Genomic DNA, 25,559 nt, shown 5'->3' with positions numbered 1-25,559 from the left:
AGTGATATTTGCCTATATCCACTTGATGTTTAACTCTGTTTAGGCTTAGCCTGTAGCTGTCTCATTTGCAATCATACCATGTTCATTTCCTTATTTTTATATTTGTAATGAATGAGATTATATTTTATGATCTGACAGTGTTGTAGATAATAATACCCAAAATTTAAGTCAAATAACAAATAACTTATGTTTGTAACAATGTGTCACTCCACATAAAGCAACCACTATATATCTTTTCAAAAGTGAAGCAAAACAGTGTTGTTGTTTTTCGCATATTTTCTCTGTGTTTCTAAAACCCAATAAATAAGATTTACCGATATAAACGGAAAACATTGGCTTCTGTCGACATAAAATCTAGAACATAAATCGTTTTTTTTCTATTAATCCATTTTGAATCAATAAGACAAAACCTACAAATGATTGCTGATACTTATCACATGTTACCAATCAAACTATGACAATATCTCTGAATGATGTCATTCAATTGTCTCACCAATCCATGAAATGAGTAATTCCAACAACTGACCATTAATATTTCATGTTAGTCCTCCTAAAACCCGTGTGTGCCTCAGTCAAGAAAAATTTCTTGCATGATTCATTTTCAATGTATTTGAAGAAAAATCAATAGGTATCTTCTGCAACTGATGGAATTTGTGCATCTGCCAGGCAGACGACACACGGCAGACGACTTTCATGACGTCACGTGAATTATCCGATGTGTAGTGAACATATTTGGTAAACGATGGGTCAAGGCTTGGACATCCCCAAAAGTGGACAACAGAAATTCTTTGTAAGTAGATTAAATAGTTTACACAATCAATGGCAGATTATTTACATCTCATTTCGATTTTTCTTGACGCAAAATAAGTGAACCAATATTATTTGATTTCGAGGTCTATCATATCGGATATATCTCTTAATCTGTGTGTATTATGTCAATTTTCTTTCAGTGAAACATGTAATAATTACGAATTGCGTATCAAATGTTTTCTAATAATATAAAAAAAGGAAAAACAAACACAAAAGGCAAATTATTTTTGGCTAAAGAAATATGAATTTTATAAATAAAGTTATTGTTTTAAAAATGACAAGGGACGAACAAGCCAACACAGTATTTAACACGTGTTTCCATATTAAGGGTTGATGCAGATTTTTGATTGTTTCTATTTGATTTCATGACAATATTTGTATATACTTGGAACATTTTAAAGCTTGACCTGTTCAAGCGTATTGTTAAAGACTGCAGTGCATGTTGTCCTTTAAAAATCTTCTGATCATGCTCGTCGTTGGGATTTGTCACTGTTTGTCTGTACCCCGCATTTCCTTTGGTCGTCTCAATTCTCTGTTCCACTTAAAAGTGTTCTCAAAATTTATATATAGAGCATTTTTTATTCTGTTGCTTAGAAAAATTCATTATTTGCAAACAGTTTTCTTCTCTTGCCTTAACATACGCCTACATTAGTATATTAACTTAAAGACATCTGGTGATATATATTTTGTGTAATATTTCTATTTCCATTTCCATCCCCTTTTATTCACGTTCATCAATTTTTCGGAACCTCGACCCTTACAGCAGTTATTGTTGATATACTATCGATCCTGAGGGTCAATGGTTTGTAATAATGTATTCGTCCCCGGGAATCCCTTTCAAAACTGTTTCGGATGTACTATAATATATATATATATATATACAACTCGTCTAAACATCAACCCAACAATGTTAGATCTGTAAATTTGCTTTCGCAAATTTTTGGTTCTTCCCTCGCCGGGATTCGAACCCATGCTACTGTGATATCGTGACACCAAATCGCCTGCACTGCAGCCGTCCCGCTAGACCACACGACCACCTGGGCTCTAAAGAGCTTTCGCTGGCCGTGTGTTACCTTTCCTCGTCAGTTTTAATCTAGCGGCGTACTACAGTACATGATATATAAGGCATGAAGATGTTATTGTTACAGATCAGCTAAATTATCTATAGTAAAGGATATATATAAGTACTGAACTTAGTCACATAAAGTCGGAATGGGAACCTTTAATCCAATTTGTCTTTTGTAAAGAGAGTGCAATACTCTCTGCACGTTACGAATTGTATTGTTTGCTAGTCATGAAAATGCCTGAGGTGTATGTCACATTACGGTAATCAAACAATCGAATCTGCAAAAAATATTAAAATGATATACCTCGTTTGCATCGCAAATCTCATCCTGAACATGACATGCCCCGAGATTTCATATTATTCACCTTTATCGGTTTAACATTTGCATTTGCATAGTATATTGATTCAATCTGAGCAGGCACAACTAGGACCAACATCTTTAAAGACAATTGTATGTTTGATAAAATGAAAGATTATTACATTCGGAAAGCTGTATTTCAAATTAAATTTTCTAAATGAATAATCGTTATATAGAATTGAACCAACATACTATTTTCCTTTTATCTGGGGACAAAACATTTCAGCAGAGGGACTGTTAACATATGCAAAAACCAAGTGTTTTAGTGTCTATAAGATACCTTCACAATCGACTATACAGGACAGCCTTTATATTATGCCTCTCTTATCACATGGACTTATCTTCGGTTATTCAGTAATATGATACAAAAAGAATTTTCGTTTAATAATGGTTGATTTATTCTGAATAATTGATGTTTGGAGGGAAATAAATGTACAACAGAAGTACAATAAAACGGAAATTATTATATAATGGTAATGTAAGCGTACTGTTGAATGCATGCAGTTCGAAATTAAGATATTTGAGAGATATTATTCAGTGGTCTTAAACATATTGAAAATGCACCATTTTCTTTATTAAAGGGAAACTTCGCAAAAAAATCAAAAATTGATATTATGTTTATTCTGTATAAAAATGCTCAAATTCATAGGTATTAAAGTTTTATTCTGCTAGATAAGAGATCACCATCGTTTTTAAATTTAGAGTATCAATTCTCTCCGGTCGGCCATTTTGTCACCTTGTCCGATTTGGGTAAACGGACAGAAAGTCACAGGACAAAAAGTCACAGGACATAAAGTCACAAATTTGATAGGACGAAAAGTCACAGGACAAAAAGTCACAAATAGTTTGTTGACAATTATTTGAATATATATGAGAAATCTCTTGAAATATTTACTTTTTAATACATATATGCATATTTAAGTGTAGGAAATGTGTCATTATACTTGAAAAATGAAGATTTATTTAATTTTAATCATGCAAATGGTATATTTCTTGGCACCATGAAGCCATTTAAGTGCAAAGCCACGTTGACATTTTGTTTTTTTAACAATTATTTGATCATCTTGGATATTTTTTGGATAAATTTTGTTTACAATGTTGGTTTATATACAAAAGTTCAAGAAAAAAACAAAAATATTTTTGTAGAAATAAGTGTTTTTATTCAAAGAAAATATTCAGAAAAAATGAATTGTGACTTTTTGTCCTGTGACTTTTTGTCCGTGACTTTTTGTCTGTGACTTTTTGTCCTGTGACTTTCTGTCCTACATTCTCCGATTTGCAGTCGCGATATGTCTAAGGATCAGAACTACAGTAACCCGATGTAGTCGTAATTGCGTGTCGATATCTCGTCAATCGTACGGTTGTTTTATCCGACTAGTTAACTTGATACGGAAAATTTTCTTTTTAATAACCATGATCTGTTATTTTAAGACTGATAATATAGGAATTAGTGAAAAAGTCAAAATTTCAAATCATAAATAAGTCTTCCGTGAAACTTGAATTGTTTTCGGCAATCTAATTAGTTCATAATTCTTTTATGTAATAAACTTTATTCAAATAAATTAGGATCTTCGCTCCACTGATCACCCGCATGGCTAAAGGTATTACTCCCAAAGGTATTGTAGGGGGTGTGAGGTGACACGTCCAGGTATTCAAGCGATTTCCTGTCGAGTTTGCAAATTCATGCATCGTTTCACTTCTTAGTGTATTGATCAGTGTACACGGCCGATAACTTATAACTTTCCATTTTGAACTATTAGGTGTATAATATACATCTCTATCTTGCGTGTCCGAAAGTGATATAATATATAGTCATTACTAAACATATACGCTTGTTTATGAATAACATTTCTGGTTAAAAGAATATTATTTATAAAAATATAAATAATACCAAAAAAAAACAACAGATCTGATGAAATAAAAAAAAAAATCCAAGAGTAAATTTGGTAAAATGTAATATATACTCGTTGTCAATGGTGAAGGACAGATTGGAACATACCAGAAATATATTGATTTAAAAAAAGGTATGCACTTGTCGACCATTCGTATATACGCCTGGATTATAAGTTACGGAACTATAGCGCAAATTAAAATATATACATTTATACATAGAACATAAGAAAGAATAATATATTTTGCGTAAATTGGGGTAAAAGTTTTGTAAAATGAAAAGTCCACGTATGCCAACAGTAAGTAATCATCAAATGTCGATAGATTATTGTATACCAAACGAAGAGATTTAAACACAGGTCGATATATAACTTTATTTGGCTCATCGAAGTTATGGACATTTATAATTCAATTAGATTGTTCTCGAAAAAAGGAAGAAATTCGTCTTCGTCACAATTGTTCCAAAATGCATGTAATATATACGCCACTGGAAGTACACTTATACCGAGGGATGTGAATATTTTCCGGGAAAACTATAGAGTATCAAAGTTTCAAATCAATTTCGGGATTTATTTTCTCTCTAGATATTCAATGACAGCAATTTAAAGAAACTGCTTGTCCGCTTTAGTGGTATTCTTGCCAGTTGAAACAGACTTATAATTACATTAAAAAATAGGGAAGGATGACATTAAATTCGTTGTCTTTTTTTTATACATCGTTGGTCAAATAGCTAAAGTATTATATATAGTTACGGTGTGAGACGAAGAGTATTTTAAGAAGGACATATTCCCGATTATGTATAAATTTTGTTGATGTTTTTCACACTTGAAAAGCATATCTGTTCGTAATTTGTCGATTCCATTCCAATTAGATCCTTTAATTTCCTGTCAATTTTTTTAAACATTTTTCTTTTTAAATATCTGAAGTCTTCATGTGTTGTCAGATTTAAAATATTTTGATGAGCACATTAATTTCTAAATAGGTGATTAAAGATCACTTTGGATGGACTAAAATATATAATTGCAATTGTTAATGATCTGTTTGAAATATTTAAGGCTGCCGATCCTTATTTGAAATAGTACAATTTTTAGTTCATAAACTCGTGTTTAGAAGGCTATTTTTATTTATAAATTCTTCAATTAAAATAATTCAGTGTTTTATCGTTACTAAAGTAATCAAAAGTCATAATTCATTAAAAAGTGATCTTATGCAAAATATAAAAATATACAACAGCTATCCAGTTATTGTGCGATCTTATTATTCCCGTTAATTAATTTTAATTTTTTTTTTTACATTCATGTGTCTGAAATTTTGTCGGAGTCCCGTTTACAATTATGTTGTTCACACCTGAATGCCAGTGAACCGTGACGCCTAGATTTCACTGAATGAGGATCAAAGGATTAGATTTACATAATGCTAATCTTTTAATTATCTTGAGTTAACCTACGCATTCAACATTTTTTAGGTGTCACAAAACAATACACATTTTATCTCCACCGTACAAGCAAGTGAAAATCTTTGCTGTAATGAAGCAAAAACGTCAGAATACAAACATGTATTTTTAATACACTATTGATCATGTCAATTTCATATGTTTGTTTAAAGTATTTGTACAAAACAAATCATAAAAATGTTCTATGTATGAATTAATTTTATTATTAAAATTCGTTTTAAAATATCCACACGATCTAATTTTAAAAGTTGCATGGCTATCACTTATTTTTCGTTGGTTAATAGCTACACCAAAAGTCGTCGATGCGCTTTAAATCGCGTAATTAGATTGTTAACGAACAAGACTTAAATGAGATATTTTCGCTCCCGGCATGCATCAAAGACTTAAACTACGTCACATAAGTCAGGAAGCTTCAAGAAATAAAATTAATAATTCCCAATTTTCTTCTTTATTAGATTTCATATCAAAATAAAACTTGGTGAATATGTTTTTTATGGTATTATGAACATAATAAGATGATAAGTGAAAAATCGCGAATTATCCCTTTAAGGAACGCTCATTTTTTCAACATTGATTGTAGTTTCCTGGTTTGGTAACACCAATTGTATAAATTGTGTACACCATGTAATAACAGACAAAAAACTAGATATTGACAATCCCCCTTTCTGTTCCCGCCTAACCCAAATAAAAATGGCTAAGCCCAACTACCGGTCAAATCAGAACAAATGAAAAAATCAAAATCCTGTGGCCATGCACATCTCCATTATGTTTATGAACATCCTACAAAATATGAAAGCTGTACCTCAAAATTATTATTTGGAAAACTATAAAAGACTGAAGAAACTTTTAACAGTAACAAGAAGATCTGCAAATAAGTGAACTTGGCAGAACTCTTTTTTTGTAAGACTGTAACTGTTGGAGTGAGTCTTACGGTTGTTAAACTGTTTATTCAAACTAAGTCAAAAAGGACAAAGGGTCCATCGAACCAATAAAACAGTTATTCCACTTTATAGTACCTATAATAGGTAGACCTAATGATTAAATCAACAGTGATAAGCAAATTAAGAACTACTAAATGGTCTCAAATAAGTCAGCTTAGCCGAACCGCTTACAAGAGATATTGCCTTTCCAAGATGGATTTTGTTGGGTTTTTTTATCAGAAAATTAACCATTACAAATAGAGAGAAATTATAAAATAGCAAAAAACGTAATGGACAATAAAAACAACAAATAGATCAACATGGTCGAAATTGTCAACTGAATCATTTAAGGAGTTACTGCTTTCAAATGGCAATCGTTTGCCCGTTTTATGCATGCATTAATTGCACAAACAAAATAGACAGAGTAACAATATTTTGCAAAAATATTCAGTCAAATCAGTAATCTATCAATAGGTTAACACAGTGAGATTTGCAAAGTAACCATCATTACTTACATTTTCAACTGATTCCTTATAGAATTAAACTGTACATGATGATTTTCATCTATATTTGGCTTTAACCTAGATTTCAGTTTTATAGAGGTCAGAGAGAAACTTTATAAAAAAAAATATCAGCATGCTGATGAGTTCTACAATGTAAGTCTAGATGGCACTTGTTGTAAGATTTTTTGTCGTTAAATCATGTTTTTTTTTTTTTTATCCCTCTATACTTTAATCTGACAAAGGCATACACTTTAAACATTACATTTAAACTGATCATAAGTACAAAACCTACAAAAATACTTCTAAATACGATCTACAAATCAGCAAAAAATAAATGACAATAAAGGAAATATCAAAATAACATATTTTTTACCAGATGAGTTATTCAATCAGGCTCTTGTGGGCCTCTTGTTAGAGATTTTCGAGATTAAGTGAACTTCATTGATGTAAATTGATCAACATAAATCTAAAATAGACCAATAATACTTCATTTTACCTATCTTATATATAAATATATATATGTTGTGTACAAGATGTAAGTTTGTACAAATTATAATTTGTAATTTGTACAGGGTTTTTGTACAAGTTATAAGTTTTTTGACACATACCTTCTTGCACCAGGTGATACAAGTTTTATCTTCTAAAATGTATCAGTTTGATGTCTTGAATTCAAAATTATATACTTCAACTGATCATAAAGTGCTATTTCCATCGTCCTTAAACTGTAAGTGAGGATACCTGAATGGTTTAAATTCAAATTTTATTTTTCTCCTAATACCAAAATCATATTTATGAAATGTGTTTTGTGTGTTCTTATAATTTGTTGTATCAATGCTTATTGTTAGACTGTATCATGTAGTTGTGGAAATATGGCAGACATATGCGTAACAAAAGACTGTACGTGTGCTTGCATCATCCATTTGTGTTAAGCGGTTCATAAAACACTGATAACTTGTTCCATGCTTGTACAAAAAATATGAACAAGTACTATATATACATGATACACCATGGTTCTTACGAGTGAACATATTTAAACAAACGAATCCGTAGTATCTATATAACATATTCACTTTGCCAATAAAGACTGATAATTGCATCATGCATTTTGAAATAATATTGATTGATGCTCCCATTATACAATTGTAATTAGTATTGCGTTGTATATTATTGTAAAATGTACTGTATGACCTGCGCTTTCCGTTTCCTAGAAAATGAATCACGCAAAAGATATTATGTAAACATGGAGCCTTTCCTTCAAAGTGGTAAACCTATCCCAGATCTGTGAAATTGGTACTTAACTTATTACTGAGTAAAAACTGAAAATCTCCCCAGTCACGTGACTAATTAATTCATTAAATCTCCCCAGTCACGACTAATTAATTCATTAAATCTCCCAAGTCACGACTAATTAATTCATTAAATCTCCCCAGTCACGACTAATTAATTCATTGCACGACTTGAAACTTCAGTTTAAAGATTTAAAAGTAACAAAAGGGGGGGGGGGATAAAAAAAAAACGACACGTTGATAACAGATTTTTTTTATTATATATATATATATATATATATATATATATATATATATATATATATATATATATATATATATATATATATATATATGTTTTGTTTAAATATACTTCTTCACTTTTTTTGTCTTTTGGAAAATGTTGTTTGTGCTGCATTTAGACCCTTCTACAGTAAAATTTGTTTTACATGCACACGTATAAAAATTGCGGTTTCATAGATTGCGGAATCATAGATTTGAACGTAGTTTTCAGTTTAGACTTGTTTATATATATATTATATTACATTCATTCACAAGTTCTAGGGTCTTTCTATATTAATGGATTCTGATCTGATATTGATTTCTTTGTAAGATTTTTTTTTGGTAATGTAGCCATTATTTTTTATGTATATTTACTTAAGCTTTACATCATTTTTATTCACACAATTTCTCGTAAATTTCTAGAGTTGACATGAACATCATGAACTATTTGACACTGGACGTTAACGATCATCCCGGTTTTAAACAATGGTTTCATTGTCCCAATAATTATTTCGCACAGTTTTCTCTATTTTTTTTACCATTATTTTACTTTTTTTTGTCCCCATAATTTCCCTAACTATTCTGTAAATCCCACCTAGACCCTCATGTGGATGAATGGGGGTCAAAAGGAAGTCGTGCAAAAATGAAGTTGTTGTGTAGGACGTCAAACCTCCGCAAACTAACCAAAAACCGTAAATTTATAAATGCCTTTTTTTCATTTCCCGGTACGTCTGCTGAAGCATGGTACTAATCCTTTTTTCTTCCTGAAGTTTTTCAAATGAGTTATGGCCTCGTCAGTTCTGCCAATTACGCACCTAAAGTGAGGAATTACCACTTATAGAAGACACAGTTCGTGTCCACAGTTATTATTAAAAAAAAGAAGCGAAGGCGAAGTATTACAGTAGTTAGTCTCATTGAAGTCTTTTGTAGATTGGGAAAGCAGACAGAATGTCTTACACACGCGATTACTTTATGGTCATTTATTAAATTCAAATAATGAGAGACACGGAACCATCAAGAGTTAGATAAAACAACCAATTATTATTTAATATTTGTTGATACTGAATACAATTGGGAATGACAATTTTGAAATAGATTCACATCGCAAATGAACTGGTTCTTTACACACGAATGTAGTCCCTTATGGAATTAACCATGTTGTAGCAAGATCATGATAAATATGTGTACTGAGTAATCCCGTCTCTTATACTAGTTATTGTTTTTAGAATAGCATTAATATTTTATATCATTTTATGTATTCATGTAAAATGTTATGACTTGTAATATTAATGGCGAGACGTAAATGAATTATTTCTATTGTGTTGTACTGCATGATATTTTATTCTTGGATATGTGATTTTTTTTTATTAGTTATTAAAATATAGATTTTAGTAACTGCGATCATTGCTTCTGTCTTTAAAGGGTGTTTTTTTCGTTGCCTTTTCTGAGTTTTATGTCGATGCAATGATGCAAGTAGCCTTAGTATGCGGTATGGGCTTTGCTCGTGGTTGAAGGCCGTAAGGTGACCTAAAGTTGTTAATTTCTGTGTCACTTGGTCTCTGGTGGGGAGTTGTCTCACTGACAATCATTCCACATCTTCTTTTTTATATCATTTTTTTGCAAACAAAAGTCCATATTGATTTCCATACACTAGATAATCTCCTCTTAAATTGTGATGCTATTTTACACTTTTGATATAAGACTATTAATTAGTTGTTGCTTTAAGAATATTTACATAAACTCTTTTTTCGAAATGAAAAACAAATTAAAGCCTTGAAAATCCAATAATAACTATCATAACATTGAATTCAAATTCTAAATTTACAAAAACGAAACAATTGTCAAGATATAATAATAATAGCATTGCTTTAGTAATTCGTAAAACAATAAAACATTTGGTCATAGGATAAACCCGTCTAGATTCTCCTTGATTGTCATGCACTAATGTAAGTCAGGAGATAATGATGACAATTTGATACAACTCCAATATTACATTCATGTTAATAATTGTTTCTGATGTAAAATCCAATGTCGAATTTCAAATTTAAGCAAAATGTGTGATTTTGACCCTATTTCCAAACATTTTCACCCTTTCAACCGTTTTAGAATAAAATAAGAATAAGCTTTCTGTATCATGTTTTCAGAAGCGTGCATCGCTGTGGCTTGTTTAATTTAACCATCTTAAACAAAGGTAATTCAAATATAATGACATTACGTTATTTTTTTTCGGGGGGGGGGGGGGGGGGGGTGAGCATTGATATTACCAAGAGTACTTTAGATTCTGAACTTTGTTTCAAAATACATTTTCTAGCTGCAAAACGACAAATAATTCGGCAAATACGGAATCACATCACTGAGACAATGTGTACATGACCATAAGAAACACACAACACATGATACATCTTTTAGACCCCGTTCACACTTGGACATAGTGGTCATTTTAAAAAAAAACATGCAAAACTATGTTATTTGGTATGTTTAAGTCAAAAGATATGAAAATATATCAAAATGTATAAAAATAACACTTGTATATGTTAGATATGAATGTTTTGTGATACACAATATACAGTTTACAGTATGAAATGTTATAAAAACATCCTTAATGTTTTCTTAAACCCTTGGATATAGCTAGAATCAATTGTTATTTTTTACTATAAATCCTTTCAGACCTGAAATAGGACTATTATTTATACCATTTGTTATTAGGATTTATCACTTTTTATTGCATTTATATATATACGAACATTTTTTAATGATTTAGGAGGTGTATGTTGGTTTTATAATAAAAAAAATCACCAAAAGGAAAAGTCTCATTTTTGAAGTCAATGGTGTAACCAAAAGACAAATTGGTAGGGCGTTATCTTTCTTAAGATTTCAGCAGTTGCAATAGTTTCTCCCTTAGCAATGTTACCTGTAATCATGTTATGCAAAAGAAAACAAGCATTTATGTTGAAAATTTAGTGACAAAATCTTAAAGAAAGTAAAAGCTATATCTTTCAAAATAGTGTCCATGGTGTACCCTTAGAAAAATCATTTTTTGAAAACATTTCCTTAACTTTGAATTATGAAATATATTGATTATAGAAACATGCACCAGTAACAACATATAGAATAGGTGAATTGAGCACTTTTTTCGGCTTATTCTCATTTCGCCTTAGCTGTCAAAATAATTATATAAAATTAAACCCAGTTTGCCTTAGTACAAATTTTCAGGTACATAAGAATTAACTAAGGCGAAATGGGAGCTTCTGTAATGTTATTAAGTTATGTTTTAGATATAGGAAGATGTGGTTTGAGTGCCAATGAGACAACTCTCCATCCAAATAATGGATATTTAAGAGAAATTTTGTAAAGAAAAGACAAATATCATACTATCATAACAAATATTTCATATCTAAATCAGCACTGAATTCAAAACCCAATTTTAAATTTGCATACTTATATAGAAAATGTGCATGTTATATTTTTAATAATAGCATGAGAAAAAAAGCACTTAGTCTAATGCATATAACATACGAATTATTTCCCATGATACAGTTCAAAGTGTGAAAAACAAGGCACTGATGTACACATTTGAATGTTCAAAGTTCATTTAGTTTCCAAGTTTGAGGATGTAAGATGCTGCATCACCAAACTGAGGTTAATATGTTAGTTGGCGATGTTTTCCAGGAGATTGAAGAATCTTATATAATTTGGACCAAGCTTGAAGAAGACAAGTCATAGTATACCATGAAATTCAGCGGTTGTCGTTTGTTTATGTGTTACATATTTCTTTTTCGTTCATTATTTGTACATAGATAAGGCCGTTAGTTTTCTCGTTTGAATTGTTTTACATTGTCATTTTGGGGCCTATTATATCTGACCATGCAGTATGGGCTTTCCTCATTGTTGAAGGCTGTATGTTGACCTATAGTTGTTGATATCTGTGTCATTTTGGTCTCTTGTGGAGAGTTGTCTCATCATAGTGGCAATTATACCACATCTTCTTTTTTTGTATTTTTACATGCATTATCTTTATTATATATATTTATAATAACACAATTTAAAAAAAAATATATTTATTTTATTTATTTTATTAAAGTTTCATGTAAACAAGTTTGTGGGAATACATTTTTTTCTTTCTTTTTTTTTTTAACTCTTTGTGTTGCACAATGTAAAGGATAATTAACTGATTATTAAGAACCTTCTGCATAAAATTTATACATTTGAAACTAATATTAAATTAACCATAAAAGAAGCAACTTTCCTACTGACTCATGTTTTATTGTGGATTTTTTTTCTTTTAAAATCATAAAGTTGGTCACAAAATTGTCACTTTTATTAAAAATAATAATTCAAGAGAACCAACTTGTTCCCTAATCAAATGTTGTTAAAATTGCTATAAAAACACAGAGGTTTAATTTGTTTATTTACTTTAATATTTTTATCTAAATTCACATTTCGCCTTAGTTTAATTCCCATCTGGCTTTTGTGTATTTTTTCCCTTTTTTACCTGGAATTCACAGCTAAGGCGAAATGAGAACACACCCTTATTTCGTAACTAAATCTTAAAATACACCTTAAATCATTGGTGTTACAGTCAATGGTGATACCATTTTTATAAAATAACACCATTGACCAGTTTAGTAAAACAACTGAATATATCAGGACAATCAGCATTGTTTTGTGTTTCTTTCAAGCTTAACAAGCGAAACATCATATTATTTATGCAATGTTTTAACACTATCATGTATTACATATACAAAGTTTTCACAAACTGATGTATGCTACATGGTAACACCAATGACACTATTTAGTAACTTTAGTTATTGATGTTATGTTATACAATTTGAGATATTTTAGCCTAAGAATTATTTTTCATCTTTTTATTTTGCTCGGTGTTCTTGGCTTTGTGTTCAGTACTTAATAAGGGTAAAATTTGAAATGTGATGTCAATGGTGATACTTTTGTGTCATTGGAGTTACAGAAGGGTCAGGTGTTACTATATAAAAATGCGACATTTTTTTTATTCATAAATGAAAATGTTTTTAGATCTTGTACGAAGGATTATGTATATTATTATCATTTAATCTTATACAATTCACATATATTCAGTTTAAGTGCTTTTTTTTAGTATTTACAGCGGCCATAATTAGGACAGCCAACTTTTTTACGACAATGTATTCTGAAATTTATGTTTGAATAGAAATCACAGCTATATGAATAATGTCAATTAATAAGTCGTAATTTAAAACTAAACAACAAATTGGAACAGTTGTTTGATGTTAAACAATAATATTTAGTACCTAAATGTATGCTTTAAATTGGTAACGCCATTGACACGATTCTATCAAAGGATGACCTAAAATTGTTAGAATTGAAGGAACTCTTTATTTTTCCCATTGCATATTTCTGAATATCGTTGCTACCATACTATAGCGGGACACATTTAAATGTTTTAAACAATGACATCATTTTTCAAAATATAATTACGTCGTCGAAATTTGCACCTTTTTTATAATTAAGGAATGACTGTAATATTTTTTCTGTCTATGAAGAAATAACATAAAAAAATTTGGTGCACACTGGATAACGTGCGTAGCGGGTTATTTAACAGTGTGCACCACATTTTTTTTTTATGTTATTACGAATAGACAGAAAAAATATTACAGTCATTTTTATAATTTAATTCTAAATTCCATTTTAAACCGTAGAAAACCATGAAAAAACGTTGATGACGTCACGGTCACATCCAAAATTAAATTATTGACCCATATATGAATATAAGGGAACAAGTTTTTTCATGTTTTGGTTTGTATTTTGTTCTGTGCTATTTTCGTTCGGGAATTGTCATGATTATCCTTTGATCAACGGTTTCTAATTTCCTTGATGTTTCCTCCTTTCTATTTTTCAATTATCGATTGTGCATTTGTCGTTTTCCACTATTATGCTTAAGTTTGCTTGGCAAAGTTTCATTTTATATAATTACCGACAAAATGTCAGTAAAAAGTATATACTATATTTACTTGAAATCCCTTGATGTCGGTTCTTAGACTTTACCTTATAAATATTCAGTCCTGGGATTTTCTGTTTCTATTCAATCAATAAGGTGCTTTATTTGAAGTGATACTGTTTGTATATATTACAATTAATTTTTAGCCTTTTTGAGTGCCATATTTTACATGAACATGAAATTATACAAAAGACAAGGTACATTAAGGGCCTTGTTTGGGTTGTTTCATCCGAAAATTGAATGCATGGGTTGACAGACATACAGATACTACTACAAGTCAGTAAATATTCTTTATGCATGTGCCTAAATAAATGACAGCACGTAACGGAAAAAAAATGCTTTAAAGCAAAATCAACCTCTAAACTAAAATTTACCAGAAATATATATGCAATATACATGATCATACAAGTAAGCCAATGCACCGTGTTGAAGACCGTACTTTGACCTATACTAGTTTACTTTTACAATTAATTGTGACTTGGATGGAGAGTTGTCTCATTGGCACTCATAGAATATCTTGTTATATCTACGTATCATTGAATTCGACCATCAGTTTCATAGAAACACATTAAAACAAGGCATATACTAATTTAGATATAAGAAAGTGTTACGCAGGTCATTCGATACTTTAGAATTGAAGTAGTGTGCACAAACTCATTTTAGATAATCGATGGCAGATGTGAGGTAAAAACACTCATATTTGCAGTACGAAAGAGAGCATAGCATTAAGAAAAGAAAAAAGAACTTCTTAGTTGTATTGTATCGAAAACCATAAAGAAACGAGTACATATTAAGAGAAAGTATGCTCATTCATGAACACAGTGTGGTTAATTTATAAAATTTATATACTTTTTGGAGGCACAAACACTATATAATAATCTAAAAAAGCTATTTTTTCGTCGAAAAGGTTTTAAACGGCTGTGTGTGTGTGTGTGTTTTTTTTTTTTTTTAAAGTCGAAGGTAATTATATGGTACCATTATTGGTCCCCAAATCCATGTATTTTATTTTGTATTATTCCAATTTTTCATCAGACGTTCAAATTTAAGTAAAATCTTTTAGACTAATTATGCATTTTGTAAATCATTTTAGGACTATAAACTAATGTTCGTTGACTTTTCTTTGTGTAATCAAGGAGTCTTAAAAGTTGAAATAGATGAATGAGTGACGAATACAAACAGTTCTAAATTCTTTTTATATTATTATAATTCTTTAATGTATCAATATGGTTACTACTCGCTGTCGTTTTTCTTCAGGTGCAATAATTTAGTAAAAATAAGTACATGATATCAAACATGTGGTTTTAGAGTTATTAAATTTATTATTTTAGATAGCTGACTGGAGACCATTTAATTTAATGTGAGACCTCTAAATCAATGTTGGAGTTTATAACCTAGAATACTAAAACTTTTTTTCATAATTTATTTTTTCATAATTTTCTGAGTTAACATTTAAAGCATTTTAAAATAGTCATAATTTTGATCTGAGTTAACTATTTGAAACATCATTCCAGTCAGCTAAGAGGTATTTTTGAAAAATTAATTCTGTTTTGTCTTTATGTTTGTGTATGTGTTGCTTTGTTTGAATGTAATATATTGTACCTTGTTTAGTGGAGAGGGCTTACATAGGCTATGCCTGTTGCCCAATCCAATTCAATTTATTTGAATAAAATATTGTTTAAACTAAACTAATACAAACAGTAATGCGAGTCCCGACCACGTGGTCCCGACATCTTGAGTCACTCGTGCTCTCTTCCATTGTGATTTGCTTCTACATCAAAACATTCATTACAATTAAAATATGTATGTTTTAAACTCGGTTCCTCTCTTCCATCTATCGGAACAGAATGGCGGATACACTCTAGGCTTGCCGATTCATTTCATTAAAAGAATGAAGCAACGAATGCAATGATTCATACAGAAAACAATTATCTCATTCAATATACCAATACAAATTACACATTTAATTCTACAAATTGATATATGTATACTTTATAAGTTCGATTCGGCTTATTTAGATTAGTATATTATGACCATTCTGCTCAATGGAGACATTGTTATTGATTACACTACAACACAATTATTTAGAATGCTAAGTAGCGAGTCAATCACTTTCTAACATGCAGACTGTCCCTGTCCGCCAATCCTTCAATGTATTTATTTTTTCTTTCAAAACGTACGAAAGATATTGGAATTCTTATATACTCATTAATACAATAATATTGAAGATATCATCCAAAAGATTTTAATTGAAATGAGAAATAGTGATTGAAAGATGTAAATATTTTTAGACGAATTATACATAAGATTAGTTATTTTCGAAATTTTTACACAATTTAAAACATATCCCATCCAGATGCAGATTAAGGGGGGGGGCAGGGGCAGGGGCATGATAATTAATTACATCGGGAATCATTGAAGCAATACGGGGCCTCCTCTTAGGCAGCCAGTGGGACCCTAGCTACTTGGAACATTTCTGATCCGCCACTGCCATCCGATGCATGAAAGTATCGATAAGGTTTACAGAGTAGAAAATAATGGACAAAAACTTTAAAAAAATGGTCCAGAAAGTAAAACGATAGAAACCCGAAAGATTTAGCGTAAAAAATAATGGAAAAATATTACAGAAAAATGGGTTATAAATTAAAAAAATAGACCAAAAGCTAAAGCTTAGAGAATAATGCAAGTGGAATAATGGGCCGAGATATAAACAAATTAGACTAAGTACCTAAAACATTAAAGAATTCAGAAATGAAGGACCCCCATCTAGACCCTCATTCATATGCCTAGGTGACATGGAGAAAATAAGAAACAGAACACACTCGACAATCAGCAACAAATTTAGACTTCACAATCGATTTTTTACAGAGGAGAGTTAAATATTCCAAACGTTTAATTTCCCAATAGCGCCGATTTTCTTTTTGGAAAAGTAATATTCCTGCGTAGAATGTCAAGTTTATCTTGATTTGCAAATGAAGAGTTTTTCTTCACTCATGGCAATTTGAACTTTAAATATTGTATCATGTTGTCTCTTGTCGATGACAGAACATTATATGTCTTTTATGTCTATATCTATATATGTCTTTTATGTCTATATCTATATATGTCTTTTAAGTTTTGTAGTTTTGATTATGCTTGGTGCTCTTTTTCTATGAAAACGTTATTCCTTTTATTGAGTTGGTATGTACACTATTTGTACAGATAATAAATTGGTCGGTTTTCTGTCTGGTTTTTCGTTTTATCGCTTCGGAAAGTATTTTAATACATTTCAAAAGAAAAGATTCTTTTAACAAAATCAGATATATTGATTATCGTTCCAGTTTTATCTTTTGCTACTGATTAATGTAATAGCCTGTCTTTTGATCAATTTACACGTCTTCATTCCATAAATCTCATAAAATCTGATTATACAAAATTTTATTATTTTCTTTTCAAATATTGATAACTTTACTAATTCTGTCAATTCGCTGAAATCAAAATGACAAGATACGAGTTAACAGTGACAATCATAACAGCCAATTCAGAGAGCAACTAATTAAACCTATTGGTTTCTCCTTCCATGATAGAGCTTTAGTAGAACCAAAACCTTTTATTGAATCTTGTTTGTAGAGTGCATGTGTTATACAGTATAGCAAACTTTTAAAATAGTACTTAATTACCAGTTCCTTAGTCAAGTTTTATCTCGCCCGCATTGCGTCAAAGTATGCGAGACACCGGGATTTTTATCCGGCGGCTATATCTTTAATACTTTTACATGAAATCAATGGTCAGTAAAACAGGCGATATATTTCAGGGCGCATCCTCTTATTTCTTAGTAAGGCCACACCCTACCCAAAGACAGTGGGTAGGTATGTAGGCATTTTCTTTTCTTTTTTTTTCTGTTAAGAGAATTTGATGTGTCAACTGTTTATGTTTTGCCTATCTGATAAAAACAATGAACATCAAGACAATAGTAGATTTTGAGTAGACAGCTATGTTCTGGGTAAGTAGGGTTATTGGGTAAGTAGGGTTATTGGCTAAGTAGGGTTATTGGCTAAGTAGGGTTATTGGCTAAGTAGGGTTATTGGCTAAGTAGGGTTAGGGCAAACAAACACATTCTTTTTTATGGCCCAACGCTTTCAATATGCATGGTTTGTAACCTATGGAAATCAGTGGTTTTAGAGTTAAACTTTTCGGTTACAGATTTTTTAAGTTGATATTTTCAAGTTGTGCTCCAAGAAAAAGAAACAACAAAATTAATGTAATTAGTGTTTATCCATCTATAACAAGAGGAGTGATCGTTAATTAAAGTTTGACGTGTTGTATTTTCGTTCATTGACAAGATTAACATTTGGTTTGCGTGTGAAAAAAACCGCGATTTGAAATCGATTTTATCTAATACCAAGAAATTTACATTAGAAAAAACGAATGTTTATTGATTCCTATAGCTAACTAGCTATGAAAATTTAATATACATGTCTTAACATTTAGTTCGAGTCGAATTTGTACGAAAGCAATCATAAATTTAAAGAAAAAATGAAACTAGAATATGATAAGATAAAGCACGGTGGATAAGGGATGTACTTGGGTCAGATTTAGGAATTTTTGTCAAATGTTCGGACTCATATTTTGCCCTATAACACATATTTTCGTTTCATATCAGACTTCAATTAAGATCATTTACCAAAATTTAAGCAGATTCAAGACTTCCTTTCTTTTGAGTTCAGACCCAAATAATACCAATGCAAGGTAAAATATAAAATATAAGACGTGGTATGATTGCCAATGAGACAACTCTCCACAAAATAATGACACCGAAATTAACAATTTTAGGTCACTGTACAACCTTCAACAATGAGCAAAGCCCATACCGCAGTCAGCTATAAAAGGTTCCGAAATGACAATGTAAAACAATTGAAACGAAAAAACGAGCGGCCTTATTTATGTACAAAAAAATAACGAAAAACAAGTATGTATTACATAAACAAACGACAACCACTGAATTACAGGCTCCTGACTTGGGACAAGCACATACATTCAGAATGTGGCGGGTTAAACATGTAAGCGGGATCCCAACCCTCTCCCTAACCTGGGACAGTTGTATAACAGTACAACATCAGAACGAACTATAAAAATCAGTTGAAAAAGGCGAAACTGATCAGATGAACAAAAATGTAAATAAAAGTCCGAGAAGCCTTTTCACGACATTTGAAAATATCTCGAAAATGAGCACAATAGCCTATCAGTAATTATGCGAATAGAAACTTTAATATTCTAGATTTTGATATGAGACATAATGGGCAAATATATAAAATATTAAAAAACAAAACTACCTTTCCCTCCCCCTCCCATAAAAGAATATAAATATTTCCGAGTACCCGACTACCAATGAAAAAAACACAATGCGCTACTTATAGCGTAATGTCGTGGTTTTGATCTCCGACTGAAAATAAACCCAAAGACTTTAAGCCATATATTTGCTGCATTTCCATCCATTCCATAGAAATGAGGCTATGGTTAATTCTATAAAGTTAACTGTATGATGAAAAAAATCCACCAGGAAAGCATATGAAAAGAGATTGGAATGAGTCGTTTCCGGGCTTTATCCTTCTCATATATAGCATACACGATGAGGTTAATTGCAGAACAGTGTATTTATTTCTCTATATAATTCTCAACATCCGTTTCTTTGACAATATTTTGTGATGTAAAGTCGGTTAACGTTTGCATATAACGCAACATTATTGTTTCATGCTATATAAACCTATACATTGACTCCTTCTAACCTCTTACACGGGTGTTTGATCGTTGTTCAATAAAGGAAGTAGTATCCCGAAGAGTGCATGATATCTAAGTAATACAAATTATAAGGAACAATGAGGAAGTGGTGTTGCTACAAATAAAATTATCGAGGGGTTAAGCATAATTTAGATTCGAATTTGCCTTACAAATCATAGAATACTTTCATCGCTATGTACCACACGAACATTAAATTTTATGAAACTGCTTTTGAAATCATATGATGGTGGGATGTTTTATTTTATGATATTTCACATAGGAATGAAAAAGTGTATTGTAAATTTGTGTTTTTATGAAATTCCATACATAGCTCAAAACTGTGTTTTTTTAATGTAGATTTTATACAATTAATCCACTTAGAAACAATATTTCCAGAATTATGCATGTTATACAAAAATGGTATAATGGTACAAAGTTGTACGAGTATTTAAGATTCCAGTGATTCGAGTGTATATATACAAATAAAGGTAGAGAACAGTTGTGCTTACATTACTTTTAGCCTGGGATCTAGGAGTTTGTTTCACAACAAAACTTATTACTAAGTTTGATCGTAAGTTATGAACAATGCAATATACTTACGATCAATATTGCAAGTCGTAAGTTTTTTGTGTATTTTAAAAACAGACTTCTGCATGGCTCACTGCTCGACAGTTCGATTGGGTCAGGATGCTATGCCACTTTACTATACAACGTAAAGACTATTAATTGATTGATTGATTGGTTTATAATTTATCTGTATAATGTTCACAGTTTTAATAAATATTACCCCTTTCGAAATATTCCCTCAAAAGAAATTGACTCGCGTAAGAAATATTTATCCGATTTAACTCTTCATTTTAGTTTAAATTTGTTTTTCAACTATGAATATGTTGAATTTCGAAAGACAAACTATAGGATCCATGCATGCTTTCTTGGTGATGAAGATAAATTGAGAAATGTACATCGATGCATCTTCATTCATTTTTATTTGATATTTGGTCAATAAAAAAGACAAAAGCTATATACATATTGTAAAAGGATATAACGATTCAATACATTCCAGATTAAGAAAGTATTTTCCAGAAGTGATTTACATTAGATATTCTTTATTGTAGATATTGTAAGAAAAGTACTGTCTGATGAAACTTCCGAAGAGATAGGATCTGATTCCGATGATGCATTTACTTCGAAATAAGCTTTTAGGTGAATCGTCTACTCGGAAGGTCGCAATGGAACGACAGAAACTAATTCGAAGGGTAGGCAAGCGAGGGAAATGTAAAGGACAGTTTATGAATCCGTGTGGTGTAGCGGTCTCCAAAGCAGGTAATTGTGCAACTGTTTATAGTGTTCCAAATGTAAAAAAACGAAATTCCGAAAGTCGGTACAAAAACTATTATACAAATAAGATGATGTGGTATGATTACCCGTGAATCAAACCTCGACGAGACCAAATTCCAAAGAAGTTAACAACTATGTAGATCTCGGTACGGCCTCCAACACTGAGCAAAACACATTCGTACAGTAAATATCGAAGTGAAAACAATCGAAAATAAATAATTGATTGCTGCTTACTTAAAGTCCAGTGGCAATTATTTCATGCATACTCAGGACTAGAACAATTTAACAATTAACATATTGGGTAATTTCCGCAGGGCGAAAATTAAACAATGAAATGTTGGATGCAACAGGCAACCTACATAACTTTGAAATGTTGGATGCAACAGGCAACCTACATAACTTTGAAATGTTGGATGCAACAGGCAACCTACATAACTTTGAAATGTTGGATGCAACAGGCAACCTACATAACTTTGAAATGTTGGATGCAACAGGCAACCTACATAACTTTGAAATGTTGGATGCAACAGGCAACCTACATAACTTTGAAATGTTGGATGCAACAGGCAACCTACATAACTTTGAAATGTTGGATGCAACAGGCAACCTACATAACTTTGAAATGTTGGATGCAACAGGCAACCTACATAACTTTGAAATGTTGGATGCAACAGGCAACCTACATAACTTTGAAATGTTGTAAGTGTTCTTAACACTTTTACAAGTTCAACTGTCGGTCAAAAGAAGACAAATGTAAGTTCCAATAGCTATACCCCTATCCTAGTCATACTAGAAATAAAATGAATTCGTTAGGATATTTTATTGCTCTAGATGTGCATTACTACTTAAATTCCGTCAACCAAATACCGTTACGCCGGTTAAATTATAGGAAATGTATGATTTATATCTCTCAAGAACAAATAGACCGAGATAATATTATAATTATGTTGGCCAAGAGAAGTGTTGCTATGCCGATCTTTATATTCAATTGTTGCACTTTCGAAAGTACTGTGATACTAGTTGTTAAAGAAGAGACGAAAGATACCAAAAGGATCTTCCGACAACCTCTAAAGTCGAAACTTTTATGACAAATCCATGGCTAAAAAGAAACAGGCCAACAGACAAACGGTACACAAAACACACCTAAATACTGAGCAACACGAACCCAATAAAATATTAGGTGTTCTCGTGTGCTCCGGAAGGGTAAGCAGATCCTGCTCCTCAAGTTATTTTTTTGTTTTCAATCAATAATTCTCGTTTTGGTTTCATTTTTACAGGTGACATCATAATTGCGGATACAGAAAATCACAGAATACAAATTTTCACAACAGAGGGCGTCTTTAAATCAAAGTTTGGATGCAAAGGATGCAAACCCGATCAAATTCATTACCCGGTCAGTGTTGTTATGACGAAAGACGACCACGTTGCAATAACTGATAGTGTAAACGCATGCGTAAAAATATTTTCATTGGATGGTCAGCTTGTTCAGTTATTAGGCTCAAGTGACGTGCTAGAAATTCCATACGGTTTATGCTTAACGCATGACGATCATTTTATTGTGACGGATATATGCAAACATTCACTTGTCATTTTTGATAAGGAGGGGAATATGTGCAGGACGTTCGGACAATACGGCAGCGAACCACGTGACTTTGATCATCCATATTTTGTTGCTGTTGATACAGACAAACAGATTTATGTATCGGATTCTGGAAATAGCAGCATTAAACTTTTCACTTTTGAGGGAAAACTTCTAAGGTGTTACTCACAAACAGACTTCAAACTAAATAGTGAGGTATTTTTTACGTTAAATGGGATATGCATAGACGGTGAGGGAAATGTTCTTGTGGCTTGCAATTCTGGAATTTATATTCTACTTAAAAATGGACGTTTGTGGGAAGTTTTGACATCTGATGAAGGGTTGACTTGCCCAAAATGCATTACAGTCAGCTCTTGTGGTAAAATTATTGTAACTCAAAATAATGGGGAGAAAATAAACGAATTTTGTATCTTCCGTTATAATCCGGAAAATTTCCGGTCATTGAATTCTGCTCAATTCTATGCAATCAATATATAGCTATTTGCAATAAATCATTTATAAATTATTTCTTTGGTTACAAGATTCTTAATTATTTCTTGTTGTAGCATTTTGAATGTTAAAGTGGCAATATGATCTCGGTTTTAAGAAAATGTTCGATACGAATTCTGACAAGATATCAAAATTTTATTCGCAAATTAATATCGCGTGTATATACATGATCCACATGCATGTACGTCTTGTCAAATCTTCAGGTGAGATGGAGGCCAAAGATTTGAATAGCAAATACATTTCACTATTGGGAATGTTAATTTACGCGAGACTTTAAAAAGGGACGGAAGGTACCAAAAGGAATATCAAAGATTTAAATCGAAGAAAGACCAACAAAAGTTAATATTGCAGAAAACGATAAATACTACGAAAAGATAAACAAAACACCAAAATATAAAAATTGTAAATCGAGCATCAGTCCCCCCAACCCCACACAAAAACATATAAACTTAAAGACGGGAGTAATGTTGATGCTACGGAAGAGTAAGCAACTCCTTCTTCACAAATGACATCCCGTTATGTCAAGCATATAGTCAGTTATGTCCAATGCCCGATGCAAAACTTAAATCGAGGTGTATATAAATTATACAATTGAAATATATATTGCTGGAAGTTGGAAGAGACCAAATGGTTATAAAATTATTTAATCTAAGAAATTAGACATGACCAACAAAACAAAATGAAAAAGTGGATAAAACATCACAAATGACTAAACAACATGGAAAGGTGTTGTTGGTGACATAATAAATTCCAGTCGGCTTCTACATTCGACTTCCATTACAAGTTAACATTACGACTATTGAAGTTGTATGTTTATATAGCGGATGTGGTCGAGTGATCTTGAGTGCTGGACATGAGGCTAAGCGATTGGTGCTGAAGTGTATCAAAGGTGTGAGTTCGAATCCCGTTGAGGGACAACCATTTGTCAGCATAAAAATCTAATCCTAACATTGCTAGGTGTAACTTTCAGACTTGTATAAATATTTGTATCAACTCTTTCAGATCCAGCTGGCATCATTATTGAATAGGCAACGCCACTATCATACCAATAATTGCAAAGATTTGTCTTATTTAGAAATTATCAGTTTAATGAATATTTACCATTTCTGAAATCAGTTTTCAACTTCAGAATTCAAATTATCATGTACATAGTGTTTTATGATTTTTCTGATCCAGGTCCTGGAGTAAGTAAATAAATATACCCAATCAGATCTCGCATAGTAATTGTTGATGTATTTACTTGATCATAGAAATAATGTGGATATATACTCGAAGCTAAAGCTAGGTTCACATTGCCGATCAGATCAACTCGATCAAGCCCGATCAAGACAAAATACGTGATCGGGAGACTGGGCTGACTCAATCGACAAGAATGTTCGGGAAAGTCTACCTTGCTCGTCATCGATCTGACGTTCTACCCGAGAGTTTTCGACATGTCAAAAACATTCGAGTAAGGATCGAGAAGCAAGTCACTCGAGAAGAGATCGAGAATTCATCGAGTAGCGGTCGAATTGATCGGGAAAGGATCGTGTAGAGATAGAGTTTGGTCGGATAACAAAAATGTTACTGATCAGGACTCGATCAATTCGACCTTTGCTCGACTAATTTCCGATCATTTCCAGATCACTGCGACTTGTATATTTATTTTATCCCAGACCAACTCTACATATACCCGATCCCTTCGTGTCCACATTCGACCACTCTTCGATCTCTACTCGGCCATATACGAGAACACATGACTGCTACACGATTCTCTAAAAGTGTGTGCAGATCTGATTTACTCTCATAGCTCTGCTTCTGCAAAAATATATTGGCAATATTATTTTTAACTGTACAAAA

At 31.6% G+C, this 25,559-nt stretch overlaps 1 protein-coding gene across 1 annotated transcript; it reads left to right on the top strand.

Annotated features, from left to right (window-relative positions):
• The first annotated feature begins 556 nt into the window (after nt 1-556).
• Nucleotides 557-23,736, top strand: LOC143062771 (uncharacterized). The gene is made up of 3 exons (XM_076234550.1): nt 557-790; nt 21,409-21,616; nt 22,909-23,736. Exons 2-3 carry the CDS (start codon nt 21,466-21,468, stop codon nt 23,706-23,708), a joined length of 951 nt encoding a protein of 316 aa, XP_076090665.1. The 5' UTR covers nt 557-790; nt 21,409-21,465; the 3' UTR covers nt 23,709-23,736.
• The last annotated feature ends 1,823 nt before the right edge of the window (nt 23,737-25,559 follow it).

This window comes from Mytilus galloprovincialis, chromosome 2 (assembly GCF_965363235.1).
Source record: "Mytilus galloprovincialis chromosome 2, xbMytGall1.hap1.1, whole genome shotgun sequence".
Lineage (NCBI taxonomy): Eukaryota > Metazoa > Mollusca > Bivalvia > Mytilida > Mytilidae > Mytilus > Mytilus galloprovincialis.
This window is presented reverse-complemented; position numbering and strand designations above follow the sequence as displayed.

What these genes read in the sequence shown, in the direction of transcription:
- LOC143062771 (XM_076234550.1), top strand. Translation starts at nt 21,466, where the DNA reads ATGATGCATTTACTTCGAAATAAGCTTTTAGGTGAATCGTCTACTCGG. An exon ending in TGTAGCGGTCTCCAAAGCAG is followed by an intron (nt 21,617 to 22,908) that starts GTAATTGTGCAA and finishes TCATTTTTACAG; the next exon opens with GTGACATCATAATTGCGGAT.